The 22,124-nt window shown below is 64.8% G+C and overlaps 4 protein-coding genes across 6 annotated transcripts in view; 3 read left to right on the top strand and 1 right to left on the bottom strand.

Moving 5' to 3' along the window:
• The window catches only part of GCK (glucokinase), a 13,946-nt gene extending 12,673 nt beyond the window's left edge, over window positions 1-1,273 (top strand). The window contains exon 9 of the mRNA XM_023747565.1: window positions 83-1,273. Within this exon, the coding sequence (XP_023603333.1) occupies window positions 83-498 (416 nt within the window). The 3' untranslated portion in view covers window positions 499-1,273. The remainder of the gene's footprint in view (window positions 1-82) is intronic.
• A 575-nt stretch (window positions 1,274-1,848) lies between these two features.
• MYL7 (myosin light chain 7) lies at window positions 1,849-4,746 on the top strand. The gene is made up of 6 exons (XM_006106803.3): window positions 1,849-3,108; window positions 3,262-3,337; window positions 3,524-3,628; window positions 3,931-4,009; window positions 4,129-4,177; window positions 4,597-4,746. The coding sequence occupies exons 1-6, from the start codon at window positions 2,797-2,799 to the stop codon at window positions 4,696-4,698; spliced, it is 723 nt and encodes a 240-aa protein (XP_006106865.1). The 5' UTR covers window positions 1,849-2,796; the 3' UTR covers window positions 4,699-4,746.
• Window positions 4,747-10,673: 5,927 nt separating this feature from the next.
• POLD2 (DNA polymerase delta 2, accessory subunit) lies at window positions 10,674-17,109 on the top strand. 3 transcript variants are annotated; one of them, XM_014448740.2, is made up of 11 exons: window positions 10,674-10,742; window positions 11,586-11,833; window positions 14,271-14,392; window positions 14,542-14,665; window positions 14,867-14,981; window positions 15,124-15,322; window positions 15,574-15,654; window positions 15,799-15,956; window positions 16,159-16,286; window positions 16,467-16,568; window positions 16,870-17,109. In XM_014448740.2, the coding sequence occupies exons 2-11, from the start codon at window positions 11,614-11,616 to the stop codon at window positions 17,028-17,030; spliced, it is 1,410 nt and encodes a 469-aa protein (XP_014304226.1). In that variant the 5' UTR covers window positions 10,674-10,742; window positions 11,586-11,613; the 3' UTR covers window positions 17,031-17,109. The 3 variants fall into 3 exon arrangements, with proteins under 3 accessions (XP_014304226.1, XP_006106864.1, XP_006106863.1); XM_006106802.3 differs by lacking the exon at window positions 10,674-10,742 and adding an exon at window positions 10,757-10,983 and having other exon boundaries at window positions 16,207-16,286; XM_006106801.3 differs by lacking the exon at window positions 10,674-10,742 and adding an exon at window positions 10,761-10,983.
• A 348-nt stretch (window positions 17,110-17,457) lies between these two features.
• Window positions 17,458-22,124, bottom strand: part of AEBP1 (AE binding protein 1) — a 9,067-nt gene continuing 4,400 nt past the window's right edge. The window contains 16 exon segments of the mRNA XM_014448734.2: window positions 17,458-17,613; window positions 17,615-18,066; window positions 18,237-18,336; window positions 18,469-18,608; window positions 18,687-19,038; window positions 19,203-19,382; window positions 19,492-19,688; window positions 19,902-20,025; window positions 20,321-20,406; window positions 20,507-20,651; window positions 20,747-20,831; window positions 21,097-21,236; window positions 21,318-21,427; window positions 21,901-21,948; window positions 22,058-22,080; window positions 22,082-22,117. Coding sequence (XP_014304220.2) covers window positions 17,458-17,613; window positions 17,615-18,066; window positions 18,237-18,336; window positions 18,469-18,608; window positions 18,687-19,038; window positions 19,203-19,382; window positions 19,492-19,688; window positions 19,902-20,025; window positions 20,321-20,406; window positions 20,507-20,651; window positions 20,747-20,831; window positions 21,097-21,236; window positions 21,318-21,427; window positions 21,901-21,948; window positions 22,058-22,080; window positions 22,082-22,117 — 2,374 coding nt within the window.

Raw genomic sequence — 22,124 nt, 5'->3', positions numbered from 1 at the left:
ATCCCCGAGAGCCCAGCGAGGATGTGTGCACATCACCATGGGCGTGGACGGCTCCGTGTACAAGCTGCACCCCATGTGTGAGCCGGCGCCCCCCGGCCCCGGCCCCGCGTGGTGCGCGTCCTCCGCGCAGAGCCCCAGCCCCGTCTCCGCCCAGGAAACACGAGGCGGGATGGACACTGTCCCAGCTCCCTTGCTGCTCATGGGTCCCAGGGTTCTCACCTCATCTTCCCCGCAGGTCCCAGGCAGGGGAGGGGCCCCTGGGCGCACGCAGGGCAGGTCCCTGGAGGGGGCAGGGTAGGCCGCGGGGTGGGGGGGCACAGGAGGCGGACCCTCAGCCGGCCTCCCCCGCGCAGCTTCAAGGAGCGGTTCCACGCCAGCGTGCGCAGGCTGACCCCCAGCTGCGAGATCACCTTCATCCAGTCGGAGGACGGCAGCGGCCGCGGCGCCGCCCTGGTCTCCGCCGTGGCCTGTAAGAAGGCGTACATGCTGGGTCAGTGACAGCGGCGGCCAGGCACGGAGGAGGCTCCGGGGGACAGACTCCCCCACAGGCGCCCCCAGCCTGGCCTGCCTCCCGACCAGCTGCCGCCTGGAGATGGGGAAGGCACGAAGGAGAAGCCTTGTGGGCAGGCCAGTCTTCCCGAGTCAGTGGGAGGGACAGCCTCGGGGCCCTGCCTGGGTTGGGGGCTCAAGGAGCAGAAATGGAGATGCCCACGTCTCCTGTCTTTCTGCTGGAATCAACCACCGGAGGAAGTGGCTCGCTCAGGACTTAGTTGGAGCTTCCGGCTTGGTTCAGCCTTGCCTGGGCCCCGCTCTGGGGAGGGGTGCCCTGTGGACCCTGCTGTGGCCTGGCTTCCCTGGGACTCCGCCCACATGGGGAGGCAGCCCAGGGACCTGGCCAGATCTCCGCCTGGCTCCACAGCGCAGGGCTGCTGACCACCCAGGCCTGGTGGGCTTCTCTGCCTGGAGACAGAGGAGAGGGGGGCAGGGACCAGCTCAGCGTGGAGACGGAGGCACCAGGAGGCCTGGGATGGCAGCCTCTTCCCGCCCACCTCGCCTCTCCTGAGGGCCTGTGCTTCTGGGATGGATGCTCACAGGAGGTGCAAGAGACCAGCCCCCACAGCCCCTGTCAAGGACCCAGGAAGAGGAGAACCGCCCCGAGGGGGCTGCCACACACCAGCCAGCAGCACCCAGCACAGCCTCCAAGGGACCACCAGCCTCTTCATGCCCAACATGGGACTGGGTGGTTTTTTTAATTAAAAGTTTTAAAAGTTTAGAGCATGGCCTTGTCCGCGTTCTTTAACTTCTGTGCATAAGGACTTGGGACAGTACAGGCGTGGTCACCTGTGTGCAGACACTGATTTGTTATTTCCTCCGGCCAGCAATGGGGGGACGGGGAGGGGGGCAGAACACGGAGCAAGAGACCCGGCTGTGGGAGCAGGACTGGTGCCATCTGGGTGGTGTCAGAGGTCCTCGATGTGCCCAGGCCCCACCTGCCTGTGGGATTTGGGGTGTGGATGCCCTGATCAAACCTCCGGGAGCCCCAGGAAGTGCCCAGGAGGAGGCAGGGCTGGTCTCTGGGGGCTGGTCCTGCCCCAGGTCGGCCTCAGCAGGGGGCCCCTCCGTCCCACACCTAAACCCACTTACACAGAAACACATTTGTATGATTTCCAGTGAGAGAAAGTCCCCAGCGAATCTGGGATGGCTTGCTTCACTCGGAGCTTAACTCGACGATGTGATGGTGAGCAGGGCGTGCCGGGCTGTCCTCTGTTCCCTGGGTCTCAGGTGCGCTGCTCCGGTGGCTAGTTCTCTGGCCTCTAAATTATGCACCAGCTCCTTGGAGCTCTGTTACTCCACTCCCCGTGCGGATGCTCTCCGTCCAGGTCCAGAGGCCACGCATCCGGTCCCCTTCAATAGGAATTACTGCCCAGCTGTCCGGAGGCTACAGTGCAGGGCATGGTATTGATTCTTCAAGTGCTCTGTGTGAATTCCGTTTTAGGGTGGGAAGACGGTGCCCTAAAATACTTCCTTGTTCTACAAAAGCGGTGAGGCCCTGCTCCACAGCCGCCGCCTGCAGGCCTCGCCCCATCCAGCAGGGGGCAGCAGGGCCACTCCTGCTCCAGGTCTGCTTGCCATGCTGTCTTTGTCCTGGCCCCTCACTCAGCAGTTGAGCTGGCATCAGGGGCTCATGACCCACTTTCATGGGGGGTGGGGGAGGGCGGCAAGTGACTGTTTGGGGTCCAGGCCCTGTTCCGAAAGCCTCACAGGCAGCTTCTGTTTGGGGTCACAGCCAGCTCAGGGCCGCCTGCTGCCTCTGGGTTGGCCGGAGGCCGGGCCAAGCTTCTGCACCAAGGCCTCTGGGAGTCCCTGGGGGTCCCGGCCAGAGACCACCACTGCCCTCCAGGCCCAGGCCCCCAGGCAGCCCTCCCCCTCCCCCCACTGTCCTCTTGGACTGGGCAGGTCTGGGCTGGACTGCAGGAGGGACAGTCAGATGGAGGTGACAGGGGCCCATCACTCAGCACCGTGAGTGGTGACAGCCAAGAGCCTGCTCTGCTCTCTGCTCTCAGGAGGTGAGCCCACGCCTCCCGGATGGTGGACACCCGGGTGTTACATGTCAGGGGCCTGAGGGTCACTGGAATGCGGCTGGAATCTGGGGCCCTGTCCTCCCCGAGCCCAGGCAGGGGCTGCCAAGTTTGGGTCTGTCCTCTCCTCCTCTCCTTATTTGGTGCTGCAGGTGATAAGGCTGAGACATAAGGGAGGCTGCGGGCCCCTCGGCCACCAGGCTGCCACTGAGAGAGGATGGTGAGGGCCAGGGTGGGGCAAGGGCAGTGGCCCCCTGGGGCTGTCCTTGGGGTGGGAGAGCAGGGCAGCGGCTTCTGTGCCTCCAGGGGTGGGGAGAGGACCCTGACCCCAGCTCTCCTGGGAAGGCTCTGGGGTGTGCATGGGGCATCTTGGGGGAGCCCTGGAGAGGACCCCTCCCCACCCACAATGTTGCAGGCCAGCAGGAAGGCGGGGACCCGGGGCAAGGCCGCGGCCACCAAGCAGGCCCAACGGGGCTCTTCCAACGTCTTTTCTATGTTCGAGCAGGCCCAGATCCAGGAGTTCAAGGAGGTGAGTGCCCCGCCCCAGCACCTGCCCCTGCACCCCTTCCCTGGAGGTGGTCCTGGCCCCTGGCCCTGCTCTTCCCACACCCAGCACTCCCTCCCTGCCTCCCTCCCTGGGGTGGGGGCTGCTCCCAACTGGAGACTGTGGCCCCCACCCCAGGCCTTCAGCTGCATTGACCAGAACCGTGACGGCATCATCTGCAAGTCGGACCTTCGGGAGACCTATTCCCAGCTGGGTGAGCACACCCCCTCCCACCCATGAGCCCCCTGCTCACTCTGGGAGCCCGCAGAGGGGGGACAGGCCTCCTCCTCCCTGCACTCCCCACCTCCCCCACCCCAGCTGCCTCTGGCTCTCCACCTCTGGCTGGAAGGAGGGGAGGGCAGCCGAGCCCTGCCTGGGACACCTCTGCCCCCCACCCCAGGGAAGGTGAGTGTCCCGGATGAGGAGCTGGATGCCATGCTGCAGGAGGGGAAGGGCCCCATCAACTTCACCGTCTTCCTCACGCTCTTCGGAGAGAAGCTCAATGGTGAGCAGCGCAGGTCGGGATCCCCCGGGGGGCAGTGAGCTTGAACGCCCCCCCCCCCGCATCCCGCCTGGACCCCACCCAGACCCAATGTGTCTTCAGTCTCTGCTCCCAAATCCCCATCTCCCTCCAGACCTGTCCACCTTAGGACTTCCCTCTTGGCCTATCTGGGCCTCAGGGACACTGTAACCGGAGACACCTTTCCACCTCTTCTGGGGTGTGGAGGGCTCCCTGCACCCTGGGTTCCTCCTGGGTGAACCTGGAGGCTGGGCCACGGGTGCTCACCCGGCCCCTCGGCCTCCCAGGAACAGACCCCGAGGAAGCCATCCTGAGCGCCTTCCGAATGTTCGACCCCAGTGGCAAGGGCGTGGTGAACAAGGACGAGTAAGTGGGAGCCGGCCAGGCTGTGGGGAGGCCCCTGGAGGGGGACCGCCCTTAATGGAGCCCTCTCTGCTCTCTGGACCACGGGGGCCTTCATCCCTGACCCGTGCGGCCACCCCCAGGTTCAAGCAGCTGCTCCTGACCCAGGCAGACAAGTTCTCTCAGGCCGAGGTGAGGACGCCGGCTCCTTCGTGGGGATCACCCCAGGGGCACTGGGGAGCCTCAGGGGCGCCTGGCTCCTGCCTTGGAGCCCAGCTCTCCAGAGGAGATGCCATCCCTGTGGAGACCCGGAGGGTGAAGATTGTGTAGTCCACAGGGAGAGGGTGTGCAGGGGGCTGGGCGGGGGGGCAGGGGCACCTGCAGTGTCTGGAGGAGGGCTCACTGGGGGTGAAGGTGGCACAGAGAGGGGTGTCTGGGGCCAGAGGGGGCTATTTGACCCATGGCCCCTTAGGGGCCCACCCTCTCCCCAGGCTGCCCAAAGTCAGACAACAGGAAATGTTACCTCAGAGTTTTGGTTTGGGCCTGCGAAGGCGGAGGACCAAGGCATACCCTCCTCCCTGGCCGGCTGCCTCTCACTGCCCCCCTCTCAGGTGGAGCAGATGTTCGCCCTGACGCCCGTGGACCTGGCTGGGGACATCGACTACAAGTCCCTGTGCTACATCATCACCCACGGGGACGAGAAAGAGGAGTGACGGAGGCTGCAGGGAGACTCGGGGCCACGCTCTGGCACCTCAATAAACGCCATTTCCCAGGAGCCCCGTGTGGTGGCCTCTCTGTGATAGGGGTGTGTGTGTGTGTGTGTGTGTGTGTGTGCGTGTGTGTGTGTGTGTGTGTGTGTGTGAGTGTGTGTGAGCGTGCGGGAGTGTGTGTGTGTGTGTGTGTGAGCGTGCGGGAGTGTGTGTGTGTGTGTGAGTGTGTGTGTGTGTGTGTGTGTGTGAGTGTGTGTGAGCGTGCGGGAGGGGGAGGGAGGGACGCTGAGGGCCGGATGCAGGGACCACCAGCCCCTCAGTTCTTCCCACACTGCCCAGTTTACAGATGGGGACACTGAGGCCTGAGAGGGTGGGCATCCTGCCAGAGGCCAGCCGCTAGGACGGGTGGGGCGCGTCACCCTGCAGGCTGTGGAAGGCCCACGAAACCACCTGGTCTGGCTCTGCCAAGGCCTTGGGGTGCGTTAATTAAATGTTTGACCAAAAGGAGCCGCCTAATTTTTAAGTGGGTAATTCTGTGTGGCCCTCGAATGATGGTATAGACATCCACATGGCCCTTGGCAGAGAAAAGGCTCCCCTCCCCTGCCCTGGGCCCTGAGCCCACCGGCGCTCAGAAGTTCCGCCCGCTCTGCCCTCCGGGGACACGGAGCACACAGCCGGGACATCTCTGCACACGCGTGGGGGGTGCTGGGCCGCGTGGAAGGCCCTGAGGAGCCCATTTGAAAACACACCAGACTTGACTTGGACGTGCAGGTGCGGAGCCATGACCCGAGGAGGGGCTCGGGGACCCGCAGGGGAAATGCTGGGGCCCGGCTGCAGGCTCAGGGTTCAGGCTCAGGTGGCTGCGGAGGGAGGGGCTTTCCACAGAGGCCGGCAGTGTCCCACCGCCCACCTCACCTCACCACGGGGGCTGGACGGGGACGTGTCCCATCCGGGTGCTGGAGAGCAGGGACCTCCCGAGGGCCCACGGGGGAGGGGAGAGGAGAATGGGGGAGTGGGGGGCCTGGCCAGAGTGGGCACCGAGTCCTGGTGTGGACAAGGACAGCTGAGCCGGCCTCCGCCCCCCAAGACCCCCTCCCCCCGCAGGGCCGACCTCACCCCCGTCCGGGAGGGAAGCGTTTTTGTGGGGAGAGGTGCTCAGTTCTTGTTGTTTTCCCCTCTCATCCCATTTATTAAAGAAACAGTAAGAAAAGAGACAACGCAGGGACACACCCACCGTCCTTTCACACCAGGTTGAACAGAGCACATGATCTCTTCCCCTCAACCCCCACCCCCTTCCTCTCCACACCAGTTTAATTGTTGGGGCTCTCTGGGAGTACGAGGGAGTCGGATAACAGTGGAGCCTTGACCCTGGCCTCCTGGAGAAGGAAGCTGCAGGACCTGCCAGTCGGGTGGACGTTGTAGTTGGATCTTTAAAGTGGCTGCCCGAGAGGTGCTCAGTTTAGAGCTTTATCTGGGACTTGGTCATGTTAGTTACTACACTGACACTGAGGGTGGCAGTTATCTGACTATTGCTCATCAGTGACCATAAAAGTCTTGGTCCAGAGACCCCCCCCACTCCCTTAGGGCCCCTGAGCAGGTGCCCCGGCCTGTGGCCCTCCCTGGGACTGTGTCCAGGTGCCCGCCCCAGCTCCTGTGGGCTCTTGGCCCCTGCCTCCTCCTCCGCAGGGGCTCACATTCAGTCCGAGGGCTTGCAGAGGACCCCCGTCCGTCCCAGCTCCACCCCAAACCCTGCTGCCCACCCCACCCCCTGCAGACCCGGATGCAGAGGCCGGGGTCCCCAGCGGCAGCACAGCCTCACTCGGGGCTGCTGGACACGCAGAAGCTCGAGGCCCAGGAAACAGGCCTGCTGTGCCGCCAGAGGTGAGAACTAGGAAGAGGCTAGCACTCCTGGTGCAGAGAGGGAAGCCCGTTTCTGGGGCATTTCCCTCAGGAAACTTGTAATCCCAGGATCTTTCTGTGTAAAACTGTCTAAAAGCTCAACAAGCCTCTTGCAAGTTTTCCAGCCCAAGACAGCTCCCAGGGGCCGGGCCATGGCTCTGAAAGGTCACGCCCAGCTCCCAGCTTCTGGGAGGCAGGAGCCTGACTCAGGCCCGAGCCCGCTTCCAGGGGCAAAGGTGTGAGAAGAGGTTTTCCTCTCGGTTAAGGCGATGAGCCAGCCCAGGGGAGAGGACAGGAGCAGGCAGTCTGTGGGGAGTCTGCAGGACCAGGCCCGGTTGGTTCTCCTGAGAACGTGATGGAGGTGGCTGACTCCTCCCCGGCTTTGAGGAGCACCGTCCAGCTGAATGCTCATTAACAAGAAATCTGTTTTCTTTCCGTGTCGATTAGCTTCCCAGCAAGGCCTAAAGCTCCCTCCCGCTGAGCCCCAGCCGCACCCCAGGGGACGGGCTCAGGGGCCTCAGTCAGTGAGTGTCCGGCCCCCGTTTGTGGTATTTTCAGATTTTATCCCGAAACCCCTCAGCCCCCAGCCAGGGCCCCAGTCCCTGCCCTGCCCCCACCCCACCTCTGGCAGGGTGCACCTTCTCTAGACGTGTTAACTCCACTGACAAAGGTGAAGACGGGCTCTTAGCTGCATCCTCCTCCTGGCGGCTGTCCTGTTCCCACACCCCACCCCACCCACCCACCCACGCGCCCCACACAGCTCACCCTGAGTGCAGACTGGCTCCCACACGGGCTAAGGCCAAATCCCCCAGTTTGGGTGGGAGGGCCCCAGAGATGGCAGTGCAGGCACTTGGCTGGATTTTACTCAGCAGCAATGCAGGAGAGACTGGTAAGTAATGGGTCAAACCCACTCCCCTGCCTTTGCTGGGAGCCTTGCAGACACTTCTGGTCGCTCTGGTCAGAGGACGGGGTGTGGAGATGCAGACGGCATGAGCTGGGGGAGGCCCTCAGAGACGTGGAGCTGCCTGGGGGTCAGACCACTCACTGTCCGTCAGTGAGCTTGAAGGATGCCAGCTTCCTCTCGGCGACTCGGCTTCCTCCTCGTGAAGGGGAAGCTGGGCTGGATGTTGACAGCAGCTGGGTCTCCCTGAGCCTCCAGGTGTGGTGTGGAGCCGCCCACCTGACAGGTACTCCCCACCCGGCCCAGAGTCCCCCCTGGACACTGACTTAGCTCAGGACCAGGCACAGCCACAGGCAGGGCTGCCACAGCACTTGGTTCATTTTTTCTGACTAAATGTGCAGATGAGGGACCTTCGGGTAGATGGGGTGCAGATGAGGGACCGTTGGATAGATGGGGTACAGATGAGGGACCTTCGGGTAGATGGGGTACAGATGAGGGACCTTCGGGTAGATGGGGTGCAGATGAGGGACCTTCGGGTAGATGGGGTACAGATGAGGGACCTTCGGGTAGATGGGGTGCAGATGAGGGACCTTCGGGTAGATGGGGTGCAGCTGGAAGACTTTCGCCCACCCTGAGGTGGCAAAGCCCCTGGAGCCACAGCCGTGGGTGCACCACCCGGAGTGGGGAGGGGAAACCTTGGCGCAGGAGGGGTGCTGTGTCCCGTAGAACAGAGCAGCCTAGTGAGTGATGAGGGGTGTCAGGAATCTAGACTCCTGCCCCCCAGGAGCCAGCACAGAGGCAAGGGCAGGAGGGGTGGCTGCAGCCTTGGGGACGGACTCCCTCTGCCGGCTGCCCTCCCATCTGCCCCCTCCCTCCCCACCACCTTTGTCTTTCAGTGCCTCTCTGCACCCCAGGAGCTGAAACAGCCCTGACCTCCCAGCGGCCCCCTGCTGTCTGTGGAGCATCCCCACAGGGACAGGCTGACGACGCGAGAGCCACTTGGCTCCAAAATAGAACCTTATCAGCCCTGCCTGCCTGCTCTGGCGTCAGCAACACCCACTCTCCTTCTCCCGGGACCCGCCAAGCATCCTGCTCCCCCCTTCTCAACGGTCACAGCCACCCCCGTCCGGATCCCCCTCCCCAAAACACCCACAGGGTCAAGCAGTGGCAGCCTTGAGAGGTGGGGCCCCTGCCTGGGGCCACAGGTGACTGACTGCACGGGGTGGTCACTGCTCCCAGAGGGACACAGCACAGGCGGCAGGTCTGTGGGGACGAGGCACTGGCCCAAGACCAAGGGCCAGCCAGGGGGAGGGCCAGACCTCCTGGCCGTGTTCCTTCAGGGCTGTATCTTTGTAAAATGGTAACTCTTACACTATATATACTTTTACCACAATAAAACGTTTAAAAAATAAAACATCGCGGAAGACCCACCAGCCCTTGCACCTATTTTGAGGGGTGCACTGGGAGCCTTGCCCCCTGTACGTACCTACATGTTTCATTTAAGAACATCGTTGGTCTCGAGTTCAGAAAACCCAACGGGGAGAGAGCAAATGGGGTTCACTTTTTTGCTATGAAATAAGAAGTCAGCGGTTGCTGGGCTTGGTCTGGCTGCATCCCATGTTCCAGGACACGGCAGAGATACGGTGGAGGGGCAGCCAGCTGCACCCTCCCTTTGACCACACACGCCTACTTCTCAGAAGTCCAGACCCCGGCCCTGCCAGATGCTCCAAAGTCTCTGCCAGATCTGATCTCACACCACACATGGCGGCCAGGAGACTGGCAAAGGCAGCGCTCGGGCCTTCCATCCCTGCCCCCAGCAAGGAGAGGGGGTGAGGGGAGGCGTGGTGTAGCCCCCAGCGGTGGGGCACCACTGTTCGGTCCCTGCCCACCCCCCACCCCACCCCCAGCACCCTCCTGTGGCGTGTGCCCAACACAGGCCACGTGCAGTTTCCGGGAGGGGCTGCTCAGCTCCGTGTCAGCCCGGCCTGCTTCCTGGCTGTGCCACGTGCACCATGAATCATTCTGTAAAACAGCAATGGTCACAGTACCTGCCTCGCTGGGCTACGGGAAGATCCAATGACATCATGCTCTTAAGACACTTAGCACACTGCCTGCTCCCCTAAAAATACTCATTCATTCAAAAATACCAGCTCCCCTGGGACCCTCCCACATGCCCCCGAAGGGCAGGCTCATTCAGTCTGCAGGGCAGCTTGGCAGACGCCTTGTGAAGTGTCACGGAGAGAGCGGTGGTCAGCTGACCTTGGGAGGCCCCTGTTCTTGGGAGGCCCAGCACCCCTACCCTAGGCTGCCTTGGAGTGGGTCCAGCTGTCACCCACTAGCTGAGCGACTTCTCTGTGCCTCATCGTCCAAGGCTTATTTGGGGATTAGATGGATTAACGTGCCAAGAACGGAGAACGCAGGCAGGTCTCCAGCGAGGGCTGTGTGTGTCACCCCCTAGCACTGTCCACTCTGTCGTGGGGACGGGACCAGGGAAGAGCAGGGGGCGTGGTGGGAGCGGCGTGAGGCTTCCCCGGAGCGTGAGATGCGGGAGGGCACCCGCAATGGGGCGGCTGGGGAGGGCGCTGGCGGGCGGGAAGCCGGTGGACCGGACTGAGCAGCGCCGCATGGAGGCTGGCAGGGCCGTGGCCCGTGCGGAGGGCCTCCCATCGCCCGCTCCTCGGGCCCGCTCCCCCGGGGGATGCAGCCTGCGGACTCGGTGCGCCTACCCTGTGGTCAGCACGGGCGGCCGCCGCAGAGTCTGGCGACTGGCAGGTCCTGGGGTCGCGCGAGGGGCGCCAACTACCCCGAAGGGACCAGGATCTCGGGGACCTGCCTCTTAGGAGGGTCCCGTCTGGATGGCGCGGCGCCCGCACGCGCACACGGGTCCCATGACGCAAGCCCCGCCCCGCGTGGCCCGGTGAACAGGAGCGTGACTCCGCGCACGCGCAGCCACCGGAGACCGGGCGCTCGGCGACGGGTGGGGCGGGGCGTGCGCGGATTGGAGGGTTGCGATGGTGGCGGGCGGGGCGCGCGGTTGGCGGGTAACGGCGCACGGCGGTGGGCGGGCCCCGTGGTGATGGACAGGGCGAAGCGCTCGGCGATTGGCGGGATGCGGCGCTGGGCGGGCGGGGCGCTCAGATTGGCGGAGGCGGCGCGCGGCGCTGGGCGGGCCCCGTGGTGATGGACAGAGCCAGGCGCCCGGCGATTGGCGGGATGCGGCGGTGGGCGGACCCGGGCGCGCGGCGAGGTGAGAGGCGTCCGGGGTGGTCCCGGCGGCGTGGGGGCGCCTGGGCCGGGGTCTGAGGGGCATCTCGCGGGCTCTGAGCGGGTCTCCGCTGTTCCCCTCGAGCGGGCGCGGGGCCGCCCTAGGGCTCGGGCGCCTGCAGCCGGTCGGGCTGGGGCTGGGGCTTCGGCCGGGAGGGTCCGGCGTGCACCGTGCAGTCCCCGCGCAGGACGCAGAGGAAACTTTGAATGCGCCGCGTTAGGAGGTAACTGCCAGGACACGGAGAAGCAGAAGCGCAGGGAGCGTGGGGCAGGAGGAGGCGGATGTGAGCCACGACGAGGGAGTGCGGAGCCCCTCGTGCGGGCTGTGGGGGGCCGAGGGCGGGGCAGGTCTCACAGGCCCTTGTAGGGGTTGGGGTTCACTCCGTGCAGTGGGAAGGCTGTGCGAGCTCTGAGCTCAGGGCGGACGCCTGCTGTATCGGACAGTGATCGGCTCCTGGGCGGGCTTGTCTGGCCTCGGCCCCGATGGAGCAGGTGCTGGGGCGCTGGCCGGGCCGAGGAGGATCCCGTTGGGGCCTGTGGACCTGACCCCTGGTAGCTGCTCAGGTGGAGGTGGGGGCAGACGGGACACGGCGGCTTGGAACTCCCGGCGGAGAAACGCGCAGCCTTCCTCTTCTCCCTCCGGGCGCGTTGGTGTCCAGTACAAGCGTTTCCCCAGCAGCTCGGCCCTCTGGTGGGCTTGCAGCCTCCATCCCCGAGGCCCGTGGGTGCCCGGTGGTCAGCCCCGATGGTCCGCTGGGTGCAGACACACCCGGAGAGCGGCCGCTGTCGGGGCAGGGGTTGCAGGAGTGCGTCTGTGTGCTCACAGGGACCACCTCCTCGGCCTGGAACACACCATGTTTGCGGAGCAGGCTGCCCAGAGGGCCCACACGCTGCTGTCCCCGCCGTCGGCCAGCAACGCCACCTTTGCCCGAGTGCCCGTGGCGACTTACACCAACTCCTCCCAGCCCTTCCGGCTGGGGGAGCGCAGCTTCAGCCGGCAGTATGCCCACATCTATGCCACCCGCCTCCTCCAGATGAGGCCCTTCCTGGTGAGCCGGGCCCAGCAGCAGTGGGGTAAGTGACCGGTGCGGGAGGCGCCTCCTCCCACCAGCCTGAGACCTGGCAGCACTGGGGCCTTTCGTGTATCCCCTCCCCTGGCCTGGGGGGAGCACCCGCTTTCAGCTCAGTGTCTTCTTCAGGTGCCGAAGGGTTAAGTCAGGTGTCACGTGAGGTGTGGTCAGTGGCCAGTGGCCGCAGGGCCTGGTTGGATGGTAACTGGTCTTGCACTGGCGTAGGGACAGGTCTTGTCTTCAGTGCAGGGAGCACCCACCTCCCTTGGAGGTGCCCACTGCTCTGGAGGGGCCTGTTTTCACTGACCTCCGACCTCTCAGCCCGGCCTCCGTGCCTGTTGTCTCTCTTTCCTGGGTACGTGGCCTGGGCAGTGCAAAGCTTTTTTTTTTTTTTTTTACCCGTTTCTTTCTTGGTGGCCTCTCCTGCAGTTAAGTTATTCTTGGTGGTGAACCAGGACCCCCGCCCCTTCCAATTTTGGGAGATTCTGCATTATCCATTGTCACTGAGGAGTGGCTTTCCATGTTAATGTTACTAAGCTGACATTGTGTCGGTGAGACCCTGTCTTACTCGTTTTTACTGCCCCGGCACCAGGCGCGGGGCCTCAGCGCTGGCTGCACACTGGCCCCCCAGGAAAGCTTTGGGAAGCACGGTGCCCAGGCCCACCCCGCAGGCCAGTTGGATGACTCTGGTTTTATCAGCGCAGCCAGAGAACACTGGGCCCGTCTCCCAGCTAGATGGTCACGTTCACTAAAGACGTTCTGTTTTCTTTGCTGCAGGCAAATGTTTTTCACCTTCTGCCAATAGTAAGGGTCTCCTTCCACTGGCTCCCAGGGGCCTTCTCCTCACTTTCCTGGGAGCCCCGGGCACACCCTCAGGCCAGTGTCACTGACCTTTTAGATTCCTTACAGCAGCGCCCTCTCTGGTACCAGGTTTCTCTTCCAGTCCCTACTGCTGCTAACAGAACTCCCCAGAGATGGAACAGCCACCTCATCCTGCTCACAGTCTGGGGTCAGGGACCCAGACAGTGGCCCACAGTGCCTGCTCCTCACGGGCCTGGCTGTCATGCTGGCTTCACCCGAACACCTTCATGCAGCTTCCGGTATGGCCAGGACTCCTCTCCGGAGCTCAGCCTGTGCCGGGAGGCGCCTCTCCATTCCCCTGCTTCCTGAACAAGCCGGCCCTTTCTTGCCTGTGGCTCTCCCCTCTCCCATTTGCTTCCTCTCCAGATTCCCTCGGGACCTCAGTGTGAATGTCATGTGCTTCCAGGGGCCACCTCAGCCTCCAGGGCCTCCCCCATAGTCTGTCTTCCAGGGCCTCCCCCATAGTCTGTCTTAGCTGCCGTGTGTGGCACTTGTCACAGAACATGTTGCTGAGCCTCTGTGCCTCGGTTTCCTCAGCCGCACAAGGGGCTGTTGGGCTGGGGAGCTCCATGCACAGTGCTCGCCATCGTCACCTGGGGGTGAATGCGGCTCCGACGTTGGGGCCCTGGGGTCTGTGGTTCCTGTTGGTGCCTGGCATTTGTGTCCGGTGTTGGCGCCCTCCTCATCTTGTTCTGAACGACTCTTCTCCACTCCCCGGGGAGACCTGGTGTATGTTCTTGGTTATTCCAGGCAGGAGGGGCTCATGCTGCAGTCGGCCAGGCTGAGGAAGGGGCTGGTCCCACAGCCACACGATCCCGTCACCTCCTGTGGGCCTTCTCCCCAGGCCTGGGGGCTGACAGATAGGGGCCTTCGGAACCTGTGTTCTTCCTCCCTGCGCCCCCTGAGGACCAGCCTGTACTGTGCATCCTGATGGTCCCCGTGGTGTCCCAGGACCCCGGGCGCCTGACTCCACAGGGAGCCGACGGGGTGCGTGGGGATGTGGTTTGATTTGGCGGTGTCTCTGTTTTCAGAGGATGAAGCATTCGTGGAGCTCTCGGAAGAACCCAAACTCTTAAAGGAACTTGTTATATTTTCAGACAGGGCTATGTGGAGACGTGGCACACCTGTCTTTCTAAGAACCAGTGCTCTAATGTCGGTGTGAACGAGGTCGAGCCTGTGTCAGAGGCCGTGGCTGCTGTAACAACAGAGCCCGAAACTGGGCAGCTTAAAGCACATTTATTCTCCAGTCTGGGGTGCAGGTGTCACAGGGCTGACCCCTCAGAGGCTCCAGGGAGAGTCCTTCCCACCTCCTCCAGCTCCGTGACTGCTGGTGCTCCAGGCTGTGGCCCTCTCTGCCTGTCTGCTTCTCAAACGGACTCGTCCAGGGCCCGTCCACATCCCGAGCCCCCTGTCCCCCTGGGGCCAAGCAGTCCTTTAGGTCTAGGGGGTCTTTGCCCTCAGTGCACTCTCCCAGCAGAGGCAGGGTCCCTGGGCGACTGGGCTCTGGGAGGCCTGTTTCCGTGCCCTGTGGGGGGTGCCGGGAGGGCTGCCTGGTCTCTGAGCTCAGGTCTCGTGCCCAGGCAGTGGGGTCCTGGTGAAGAAGCTATGTGAGCTGCAGCCCGAGGAGAAGTGCTGTGTGGTGGGGACCCTCTTCAAGGCCATGCCGCTCCAGCCCTCCATCCTGCGGGAGGTCAGCGAGGAGGTGAGCACATGTCCCTGGGGACAGTGGGCCACTTGCCTTGGACCCCAGGATTTGGGGCTGGGCCGGGGGGGTGGGGGGGGCATCTCAGTGAGCAAGCACAGGAGCCCTGGTGGACTCTGGCCCGACCACCCCTCACCTCTGCCTTCCAGCACAACCTGCTCCCCCAGCCCCCCCGGAGCAAGTACATCCACCCAGATGATGAGCTGGTCCTGGAAGATGAATTGCAGCGAATCAGACTGGAAGGCACCATCGATGTGTCCAGGCTGGTCACAGGTGGGGCGTGGGGCGTGGGGCGGGGTGGCCTGTGCCTCAGGCAATGGGTGAGGCCCAGGTGGGGTCAGTTCCCGCCTCTGCCCAGAGGTAGTGGTCCCGGGACGCAGGTCCTCGCGGTGGAGAAGGGGCTGGCTGTGCCGTGTGGGAGCTGGAGGAGGTGGCCCTCGGCTCCCCTCCTGGGCCTGACGCTGCTGCTCCCAGGGACGGTGCTGGCCGTGCTGGGCTCTGTGAGAGACGACGGCAAGTTCGTGGTGGAGGACCATTGCTTCGCAGGGCTGGCTCCTCAGACGCCTGCACCACCCCTTGAACTGGACAGGTGAGCAGGTGCTTGGGGTCCCGGGCAGTGGTCCGGGGGAATCCTGGTCCCTGGGCTCCATCTTCCTGCTCACCCGTGAAGGTGATGGGGGCGGGGGGCACCTGTTTCCACGGCACCCAGAGGACCCCGACTTCTGCTGCAGGTTTGTGCTGCTGGTGTCCGGTCTGGGCCTGGGTGGAGGCGGGGGTGAGAGCCTGCTGGGCACCCAGCTGCTGGTGGACGTGGTGACGGGGCAGCTGGGGGACGAGGGGGAGCAGTGCAGTGCGGCCCACGTGTCCCGCGTCATCCTCGCCGGGAACCTCCTCAGCCACAGCACCCAGAGCAGGGATTCCATCAACAAGGTAGGGCGCCACCTGCCCGCAGCAGCCCCTCCTTCCCTGCGTCGGGCACAGGGTCTTGCAGTTCTGGTGGGCAGTGCCCAACAGCGATGCCGGGGCCACCTTTGCTCAGGGACCGTCCTGGCTCAGCCCCTGCCTTCTGCCCCCTGCGGGAGGGCTTTGCTCTGCTCCCAGCCCAGTGCCCCAGGAGGTAGCTAGGTGACCCTCTGATCTAAGACTCCCCACTGCCTCACAGCCTATGGCTCTACTCCCAGGCCAAGTACCTGACCAAGAAAACCCAGGCTGCCAGCGTGGAGGCCGTCAAGATGCTGGACGAGATCCTCCTGCAGCTGAGTGTGAGCACCCGGGCCTGGCAGGGACAGGATTAGACACTGAGGCTGCGGCCGGGCACCAGGAGGCAGGTGGCGAAGGGCATTGGATGGGCTCCAGGCTGCATGGTGGGTGCCAGCCCTGAGGCTCCTCTGCCCTGTGCCCTCCAGGCCTCGGTACCCGTGGACGTGATGCCAGGCGAGTTTGACCCAACAAACTACACACTCCCCCAGCAGCCCCTGCACCCCTGCATGTTCCCACTGGCCACCGCCTACTCTACGCTGCAGCTGGTCACCAACCCCTACCAGGCCACCATCGATGGAGTCAGGTAGCCAGCACAACCCAACTGCAGCCTGACCCATGGCCTCTGGACTCAGTGGCACCAGGAGGGGAGGGTTGGGTGCAGGACTGCAGAGAGCCCACCTCGATTGGCCCCTTTCCTAGGGTGCCTGGGGACACCCCCACGTGCGCCTGGTGAGCTCGGGCTGCCTGTGGGAGGAGTGCAGGTGTCAGACCCCCTTGCCCTGCAGGTTCCTGGGCACAGCGGGACAGAACGTGAGTGACATTTTCCGGTACAGCAGCATGGAGGACCACCTGGAGATCCTGGAGTGGACCCTGCGCGTCCGCCACATCAGCCCCACAGCCCCTGACACCCTGGGTAATGCACGGGCTCAGCTATGTGGGGTGGGACCAGACACCAGGGAAGGCCTGGTGGCCCCGTGATGCCCGGCGGGTTCCCGCGTGGATTTGCACTCACCGGCCTTGCCCCAGAGTGCGATGCTGTTCTGGGAGCAGCCCTAGAATTGCCCTGCACTCAGCTGTCGGCCCCCTTCTCTAGGTTGCTACCCTTTCTACAAAAGCGACCCATTCATCTTTCTGGAGTGCCCGCACGTCTACTTTTGTGGCAACGCCCCCAGCTTTGGCTCCAAAATCATCCGAGGTAAGTTTTCTGTTCGGACAAGGACTCACTCTCATCGGGAGCCCAGGCCCACCTGGCGCTGGCTGACTGCGTGCCGACCGGGCGCTGGAACTGTCCGCGCCCACGGCCGGGTCAGGGCTCCTCTGGTCGGCGTCACGTTAGCCTTTGACGTTTAGGGTGTCCTCAGCCCTTTCCATTTCTGCCCAGAGAGGCGTGCGGTCAGCACTCCCACGTGGGGATGGGGACTCCGTGTCTCGTGGTGGCTTCCCTTGGAGGCGGGCTCACCCAGAACCTAAAGCGGGTCCCCACGTGTCGTTTGCAGGCCCCGAGGACCAGACGGTGCTGCTGGTGGCTGTGCCCGACTTCAGTGCCACGCAGACGGCCTGCCTGGTGAACCTGCGCAGCCTGGTCTGCCAGCCCATCAGCTTCTCGGGCTTCGGCGCCGAGGACGACGCCCTGGGAGGCCTGGGTCTGAGCCCCTGAGTCGTGGAGGCGGCCTCTGCCCCTGCTGGGTCAGCACAGAGCAGCTTGTCTGTAAATAAACCTGACGGCTAACTGGTGACCTGGGTGGACCTGTGCTGCGCCCGCGCCCTCCTGTGGGGGAGCCACACCGAGTGGGCCTCCTGCCCTTTCCCCAGCCGGTCAGGCCCGTGGTCAGGGACACCTGTGCCATGAGCTTGTTTATTAGTGTGGCCTGGGCGCGCCCCCAGCTCCGCCTGCAGGGTCGGACCTCTCCGAGGCCGGGCCAGTCCAGGAGCCTGGCAGACCTGGCTCTGAGGTGTGGCACGTGTGTGCCACACCAGGGGGCCTCGGTGTGCTGATGGCTGCCGAGCGGCCCAGCGACGTGACCTGGCGTGGGCCCCGCTGTATCTTATTTTGCTTAATATTGCCCCCTTTTTATAGTGTAGATCTAACTCAAAATGACCATTATAACCAAATTGTTATGTCCCCCTTCCCTCCTATTCATGCCAGTCCTCGTCCTCAGCGGGTGCCAGCTCGGTCTCAAACTCCTCAGTCCCCAGTTCCCGTCACCCACCTCCGTGTAGGTCTCAGTCTCGGACTCCCCCCCAGTCGGCCGTGGGCTCAGGCGGAAAGCCCCAGGGCCCCAGGGTGGAGTTGGGGGCGGGGGAGGGGGCCAGGGAGGGGGTGGGGAGCAGCACGGTGGGCAGCACAGTGGGCAGCGTCGGGGTGGTGGCCGGGCCCGCGGTGGCATTGAGGCGGCGAAGCCGCATCTGTTCACGCATGCGCAGCCGGTACTGCAGGCGGCGTTGCTGCAAGCGGCGCTGCTGGGGGGTCATAGGGCGCGAAGGGTCGATGCGCGGGATGGGCCGGTTCCCGTTCATGGCCAGGATCTCCCGGATGCGCTTCCAGTTGGAGCGCGCCAGGACGAAGCTGCACTGGGTGGCCCCGATGTCGTAGTCCACGTTGCAGGTCTTGGCGCTGGGCGTGTAGCCCTCCGCCTGCGCCGTCACGCGGTACTCCCCGGGGTTCAGGATGCGCCAGTAGTCGCCGCCAGGGGCTGCAGGGGGAAGGTGGGTTCAGCTGCCGGAGGGCGCCCCACCCAGGCCCCAGGCCCCTCTGCTGGGCAGACCCCAGCGTCTGGAGGCACCCCGAGGAGCGGGGCCTGCCGGGACCAACACAGATCGGGCCCCCACCGTGGGAAGTGGGGGAGAGGAGTGCAGCAGGTACCTGTCTTCACACCGTGGTTAACGCCACTCACGGAGATGGTGGCATTGGCAATGGGGACGCCCTGTTCATCCGTCACCACCCCCTTGATGCCGCGGTGAACCTGCAGGAAGGGGTGAGGCCGGGTGTCCACATGCTGACCCTGCGGCCTGCGCCCCTGCCCTGTCCAGGCCCCTCTCGCTGCCCTTCCCCGCCCCCCCCCCCCCCCCCGTGCTGCCCCGCCCCCCAGCCCCACCTGCTCCATGAAGGTGAGCAGGGCCTCCTTGTTGTTCTCCCACTCCCGGGGCAGCTCGCTCTCATGCGGGAACTTGTCACAGCCCAGGTAGATGGAGAGCTCCAGGCAGTTGGTGTGCAGGTAACTGAAGTCATTGATGGCTGGTGGGAGCAGACAGAGCCGCAGTCACCCTCACCCCATCCCACACGCCCCGCCGCGGCCCCGCCCCATAGACTCACTCCCGGATCTGGGGTTCCACTTGGCCCCGTTGACGATGCCCGTGCCCCCGGTGTGGTCCTGCGCTTGGCACCCTCCCCGGTAGGGCTCGGTCATGGTGAGGTGGGTGGAGGCGAAGGAGATGGCCAGCCAGCGGAAGATGGCGTGGTCCGGGGTCTCCTGGGCCTCAGACACCTCGTCCTGGTCCTCTCCTCGGGCGGCCGCCAGGGCCGCGGCCATCAGCTGCTCCTGGCTGGGTGTGCGCGCCATGTCATAGGGGTAGGACACCAGCCGCTCGCCGCCGTTCAGGTTCGCCCCCAGCACGAACGGGTTCTTCTCCATCCAGGCGATGATGGCACGGACCTCCGTGGACACCTGGGGGCGGCTCCAAGTGAGGTCCGGGCCATGGCTTCCACCGCCCTCCATGGAGACCCGTACCAGCCCTCCCACCCCTGTTCCCCCAAAGCCCTGCAGTCAGTGCCCGGAGCTCCAGGGCCCCGGCTGCTCCCCTGACCCTACTGGCCAGGCGGCGGCCTCACCGTGGCATCCGGGGAGAGGTAGCGTTCGGGGATGGGCAGGTTGTTGTTGGGAACCCGGTAAGGGACCCATTTCCTCTCCTCCGCTCCCCAGAGCACAGAGTTGAGATCCGGGAAGTCCTCGTAGATGTCGAAGCCTTCCTCGGTCCACAGCCCCAGGGCCCAGTTCCCGAACTCTGAACCCTACGGGGGGCGGGGGTGTCAGCAATTGGGTGGTCCACACTTGCCCCATGCCCTCCCCGCCCACCCAGCCTGCCCCCAGCCCCACCCCCCGCCTGCCCCCTGCACCCACCATCTGCGCTGCCACCTCGTAGCCATCGGGGTTCAGCGAGGGCACCAGGTGGATGCGCGTGTCGTGGACCAGGTTGCGCACGCGGGGGTTCCCGTCGCGGTACTCGCGGCACAGGTACTGCATGAGCAGCAGCAGCAGCTCGCGGCCTAGGACCTCGTTGCCGTGGATGCCGGCTGTGTAGCGGAACTCCGGCTCCCCTGCAAGGGCAGGACCTCAGCAACCACTCAGCCTACCGAGGGGGCGTGGGCAGCTGAGGAAGGAACCGAGCTGGCCTCACTCCGAGGGCTGGGCAACTGAGGCTTGTAGGGCCAGCAGGAGGGGTTCCGAGGGCAGGCAGAGGTGAGCAGTAGTGCCAGGGCCTTGCCTCTACTCTGGGGAGGGCCAGGCCTCAGGGGCTATGGAGGCCTCACCCAGCTCGTGGTCCCCAGGGTTGTCGGAGATCTCCATGGCGTAGATCTTGAGCCCGCGTGAGCTTTTTCCCAGGCTGTATGTGCGGGTGATTGTGGGGCACTCCTCATTCACCACCTTCATCAGCTGGGCAGGGGAGAGGACCCCGTCACACAGCCCAGCACCCACCTCCCCAGGGACCATGGCCCCCGCATTGCCCGTCTGCTCCCTGAGAAGGCCTCGTGATAGGCATGGCCCCTGCCGGGGAGCCCGGCCCTCGGTGCTAGTGTGGGGTGGAGGGTTCCTCCTTCCTGAGGCGAGGGCCGCCCACCTCCCTCGGGGGCCGTGTTGGGGGGGGAGCAGAATGGAGCTCCCACACAAGACCCTGCGAGCCAGGAGCCTGAGCTCTGGACAGGACCCCCTGCCCTGGACGAGCACCCACCTGGCGCATGTCCTTGTAGCTGTGGTGCCGGAAGTCCAGGTCATCGGTGGTGACCACCTCGTTCTGTGCATAGTAGCTGTGGACAGCTGCAGAGGGTGGACAGGCAGGGCCCTGAGCTGGTCAGCTGCCAGCCCAGCCCCGGTCCCCCAGCCGCCCCTCCAAGCCCCTGCCCCCACCGGCACTCACGGGTCACGGGGCAGCCCAGCACCTCTAGGCGCATGCACAGGCTGCCATTCCAGGTGAGGGGGTACACACGGATGAAACGGGCTACCACTGGCTCCGGGAGCTCGCTCAGAACGGGCGTGTCCTTGTCCACATTCCCATGGAAGGTCTGGGGAGAGGCAGGCCTCAGAGCAGCACCCATGCTGGGCCAGGGCCCACCTGAGGCCCAGATGCTGGGAGCGAGCTGAGGGCTCAAGGACCCACCATTTCCTCGTAGCCGTTGGTGTACATCACCCATGTCTGGCTGTCATTGCTGAAGCCCACGAAGAAGGAGGTCACAAAGTCGTCACTGGAGAGCGACAGTGGTCAGCGGTCAGGGCAAGGCCGGTCTCCGGCCTGGGTCCTAGGCCGTCAGATGGCTGACGCCCCTCTCCTGGGCCCAAGCACTTAAGAGCTGGCAGGGGTGTGCAGTGCTGCCTGGCATCAGGAGTGGCTCCCGTGCCCGCTGCATGGCCAAGGAGGGGGCTGAGGCCCGGGGGCCCACAGGAGTGTCCGGAGCGGAACTGAGGCGGGCCTGGGGCTCCCCACCCCCCGAGCGCCTGTGAGCAACGTACTGGACGCTGGAGTCGCGGCCCTGAGTGATGACGCCTGTGAACCTGGTGGTCCTCCTGGTGTCCACCTCGATCCACTGGTTCTGCGCATCGTCCTCGGCGCACCACGCCCCGTCGTAGTAGTCGTCCTCGACAGCACCCGCCTGCCGGGCAGCGGGAGGCTGAGCGGGGGGTGGGGCGGGGGAGCCCAGTCGGCCAGGAGAGGGGCCCCTCCCAGCACCCACCTGCATGTTGAGCCGGCCCCGCTGGGCGCCCAGGCCATGGCGCAGCATGGAGGAGGCTCGAATCTGGTTGTCCTCGATGCGGTGCGACTCCATCCCGATGGGGGGGCACTCTGAGGACAGACCCCGGGCTGGTGGCCCGTGGCTCCACTCCTCCCTCCACCCGCCTCAGAACTGGACCCCAGAGCCCTCTCTCCTCACGTCGGGGGGCCAGTCAGGGCAGCTCCACCCGGGCTGTGCTCCCCTCCCTGGCCTCAGCCTTCCCCAGAGAACAGGCTGATGACGCCCTGCTCCAGGGCCGGGGTGCACAGGACGTCCCGGGACAGCCATCCCAGGGCCCAGCCACCCCAGGCCTCATCCACACGGGCGTCTGCACACCTGCCTGTGCCATGGGCCTGTGCCCTGGGGTTGGGCCCGGGGCAGAGCCACTCCAGGCCCCAAGAACTGACGAGCAGGAGAGGGTTCTAGAGGCCCGGAGCGCTGGCAGGAAATCCAGGTTGGGGACCTACGTGTGCCCTTGGGTGGGTCGCGTGCCCCAGGCCCGCCCTGCACACCCTGCGCCCACACTCCCAGGCCCCTTACTCACTGATTTTCTCTGCTGGAGCCCACTCTTCCTCCTCGCCCTTCCGGGGCCCTGAGGACAACAAGAGAGGACTTGGTGCCGAGGGTCCTGGGGCACCCAGGAGTCCAGAGTTCTGCCACCAGACCTGGCCGTGTGGGCCCAACCCCAGCCCCAGACACACCTTTGTGGTCCTTGCCTTTCTCCCGTGTGGCACTTGTCATCGGTCTCCTCCTGCTTGGGGCTGCTGC

Source organism: Myotis lucifugus, unplaced genomic scaffold (assembly GCF_000147115.1).
Source record: "Myotis lucifugus unplaced genomic scaffold, Myoluc2.0 scaffold_913, whole genome shotgun sequence".
Taxonomy (NCBI): Eukaryota; Metazoa; Chordata; class Mammalia; order Chiroptera; family Vespertilionidae; genus Myotis; species Myotis lucifugus.
Note: the sequence above shows the minus strand (reverse complement) of the source record. Positions and strands in the feature narration are given on the sequence as shown.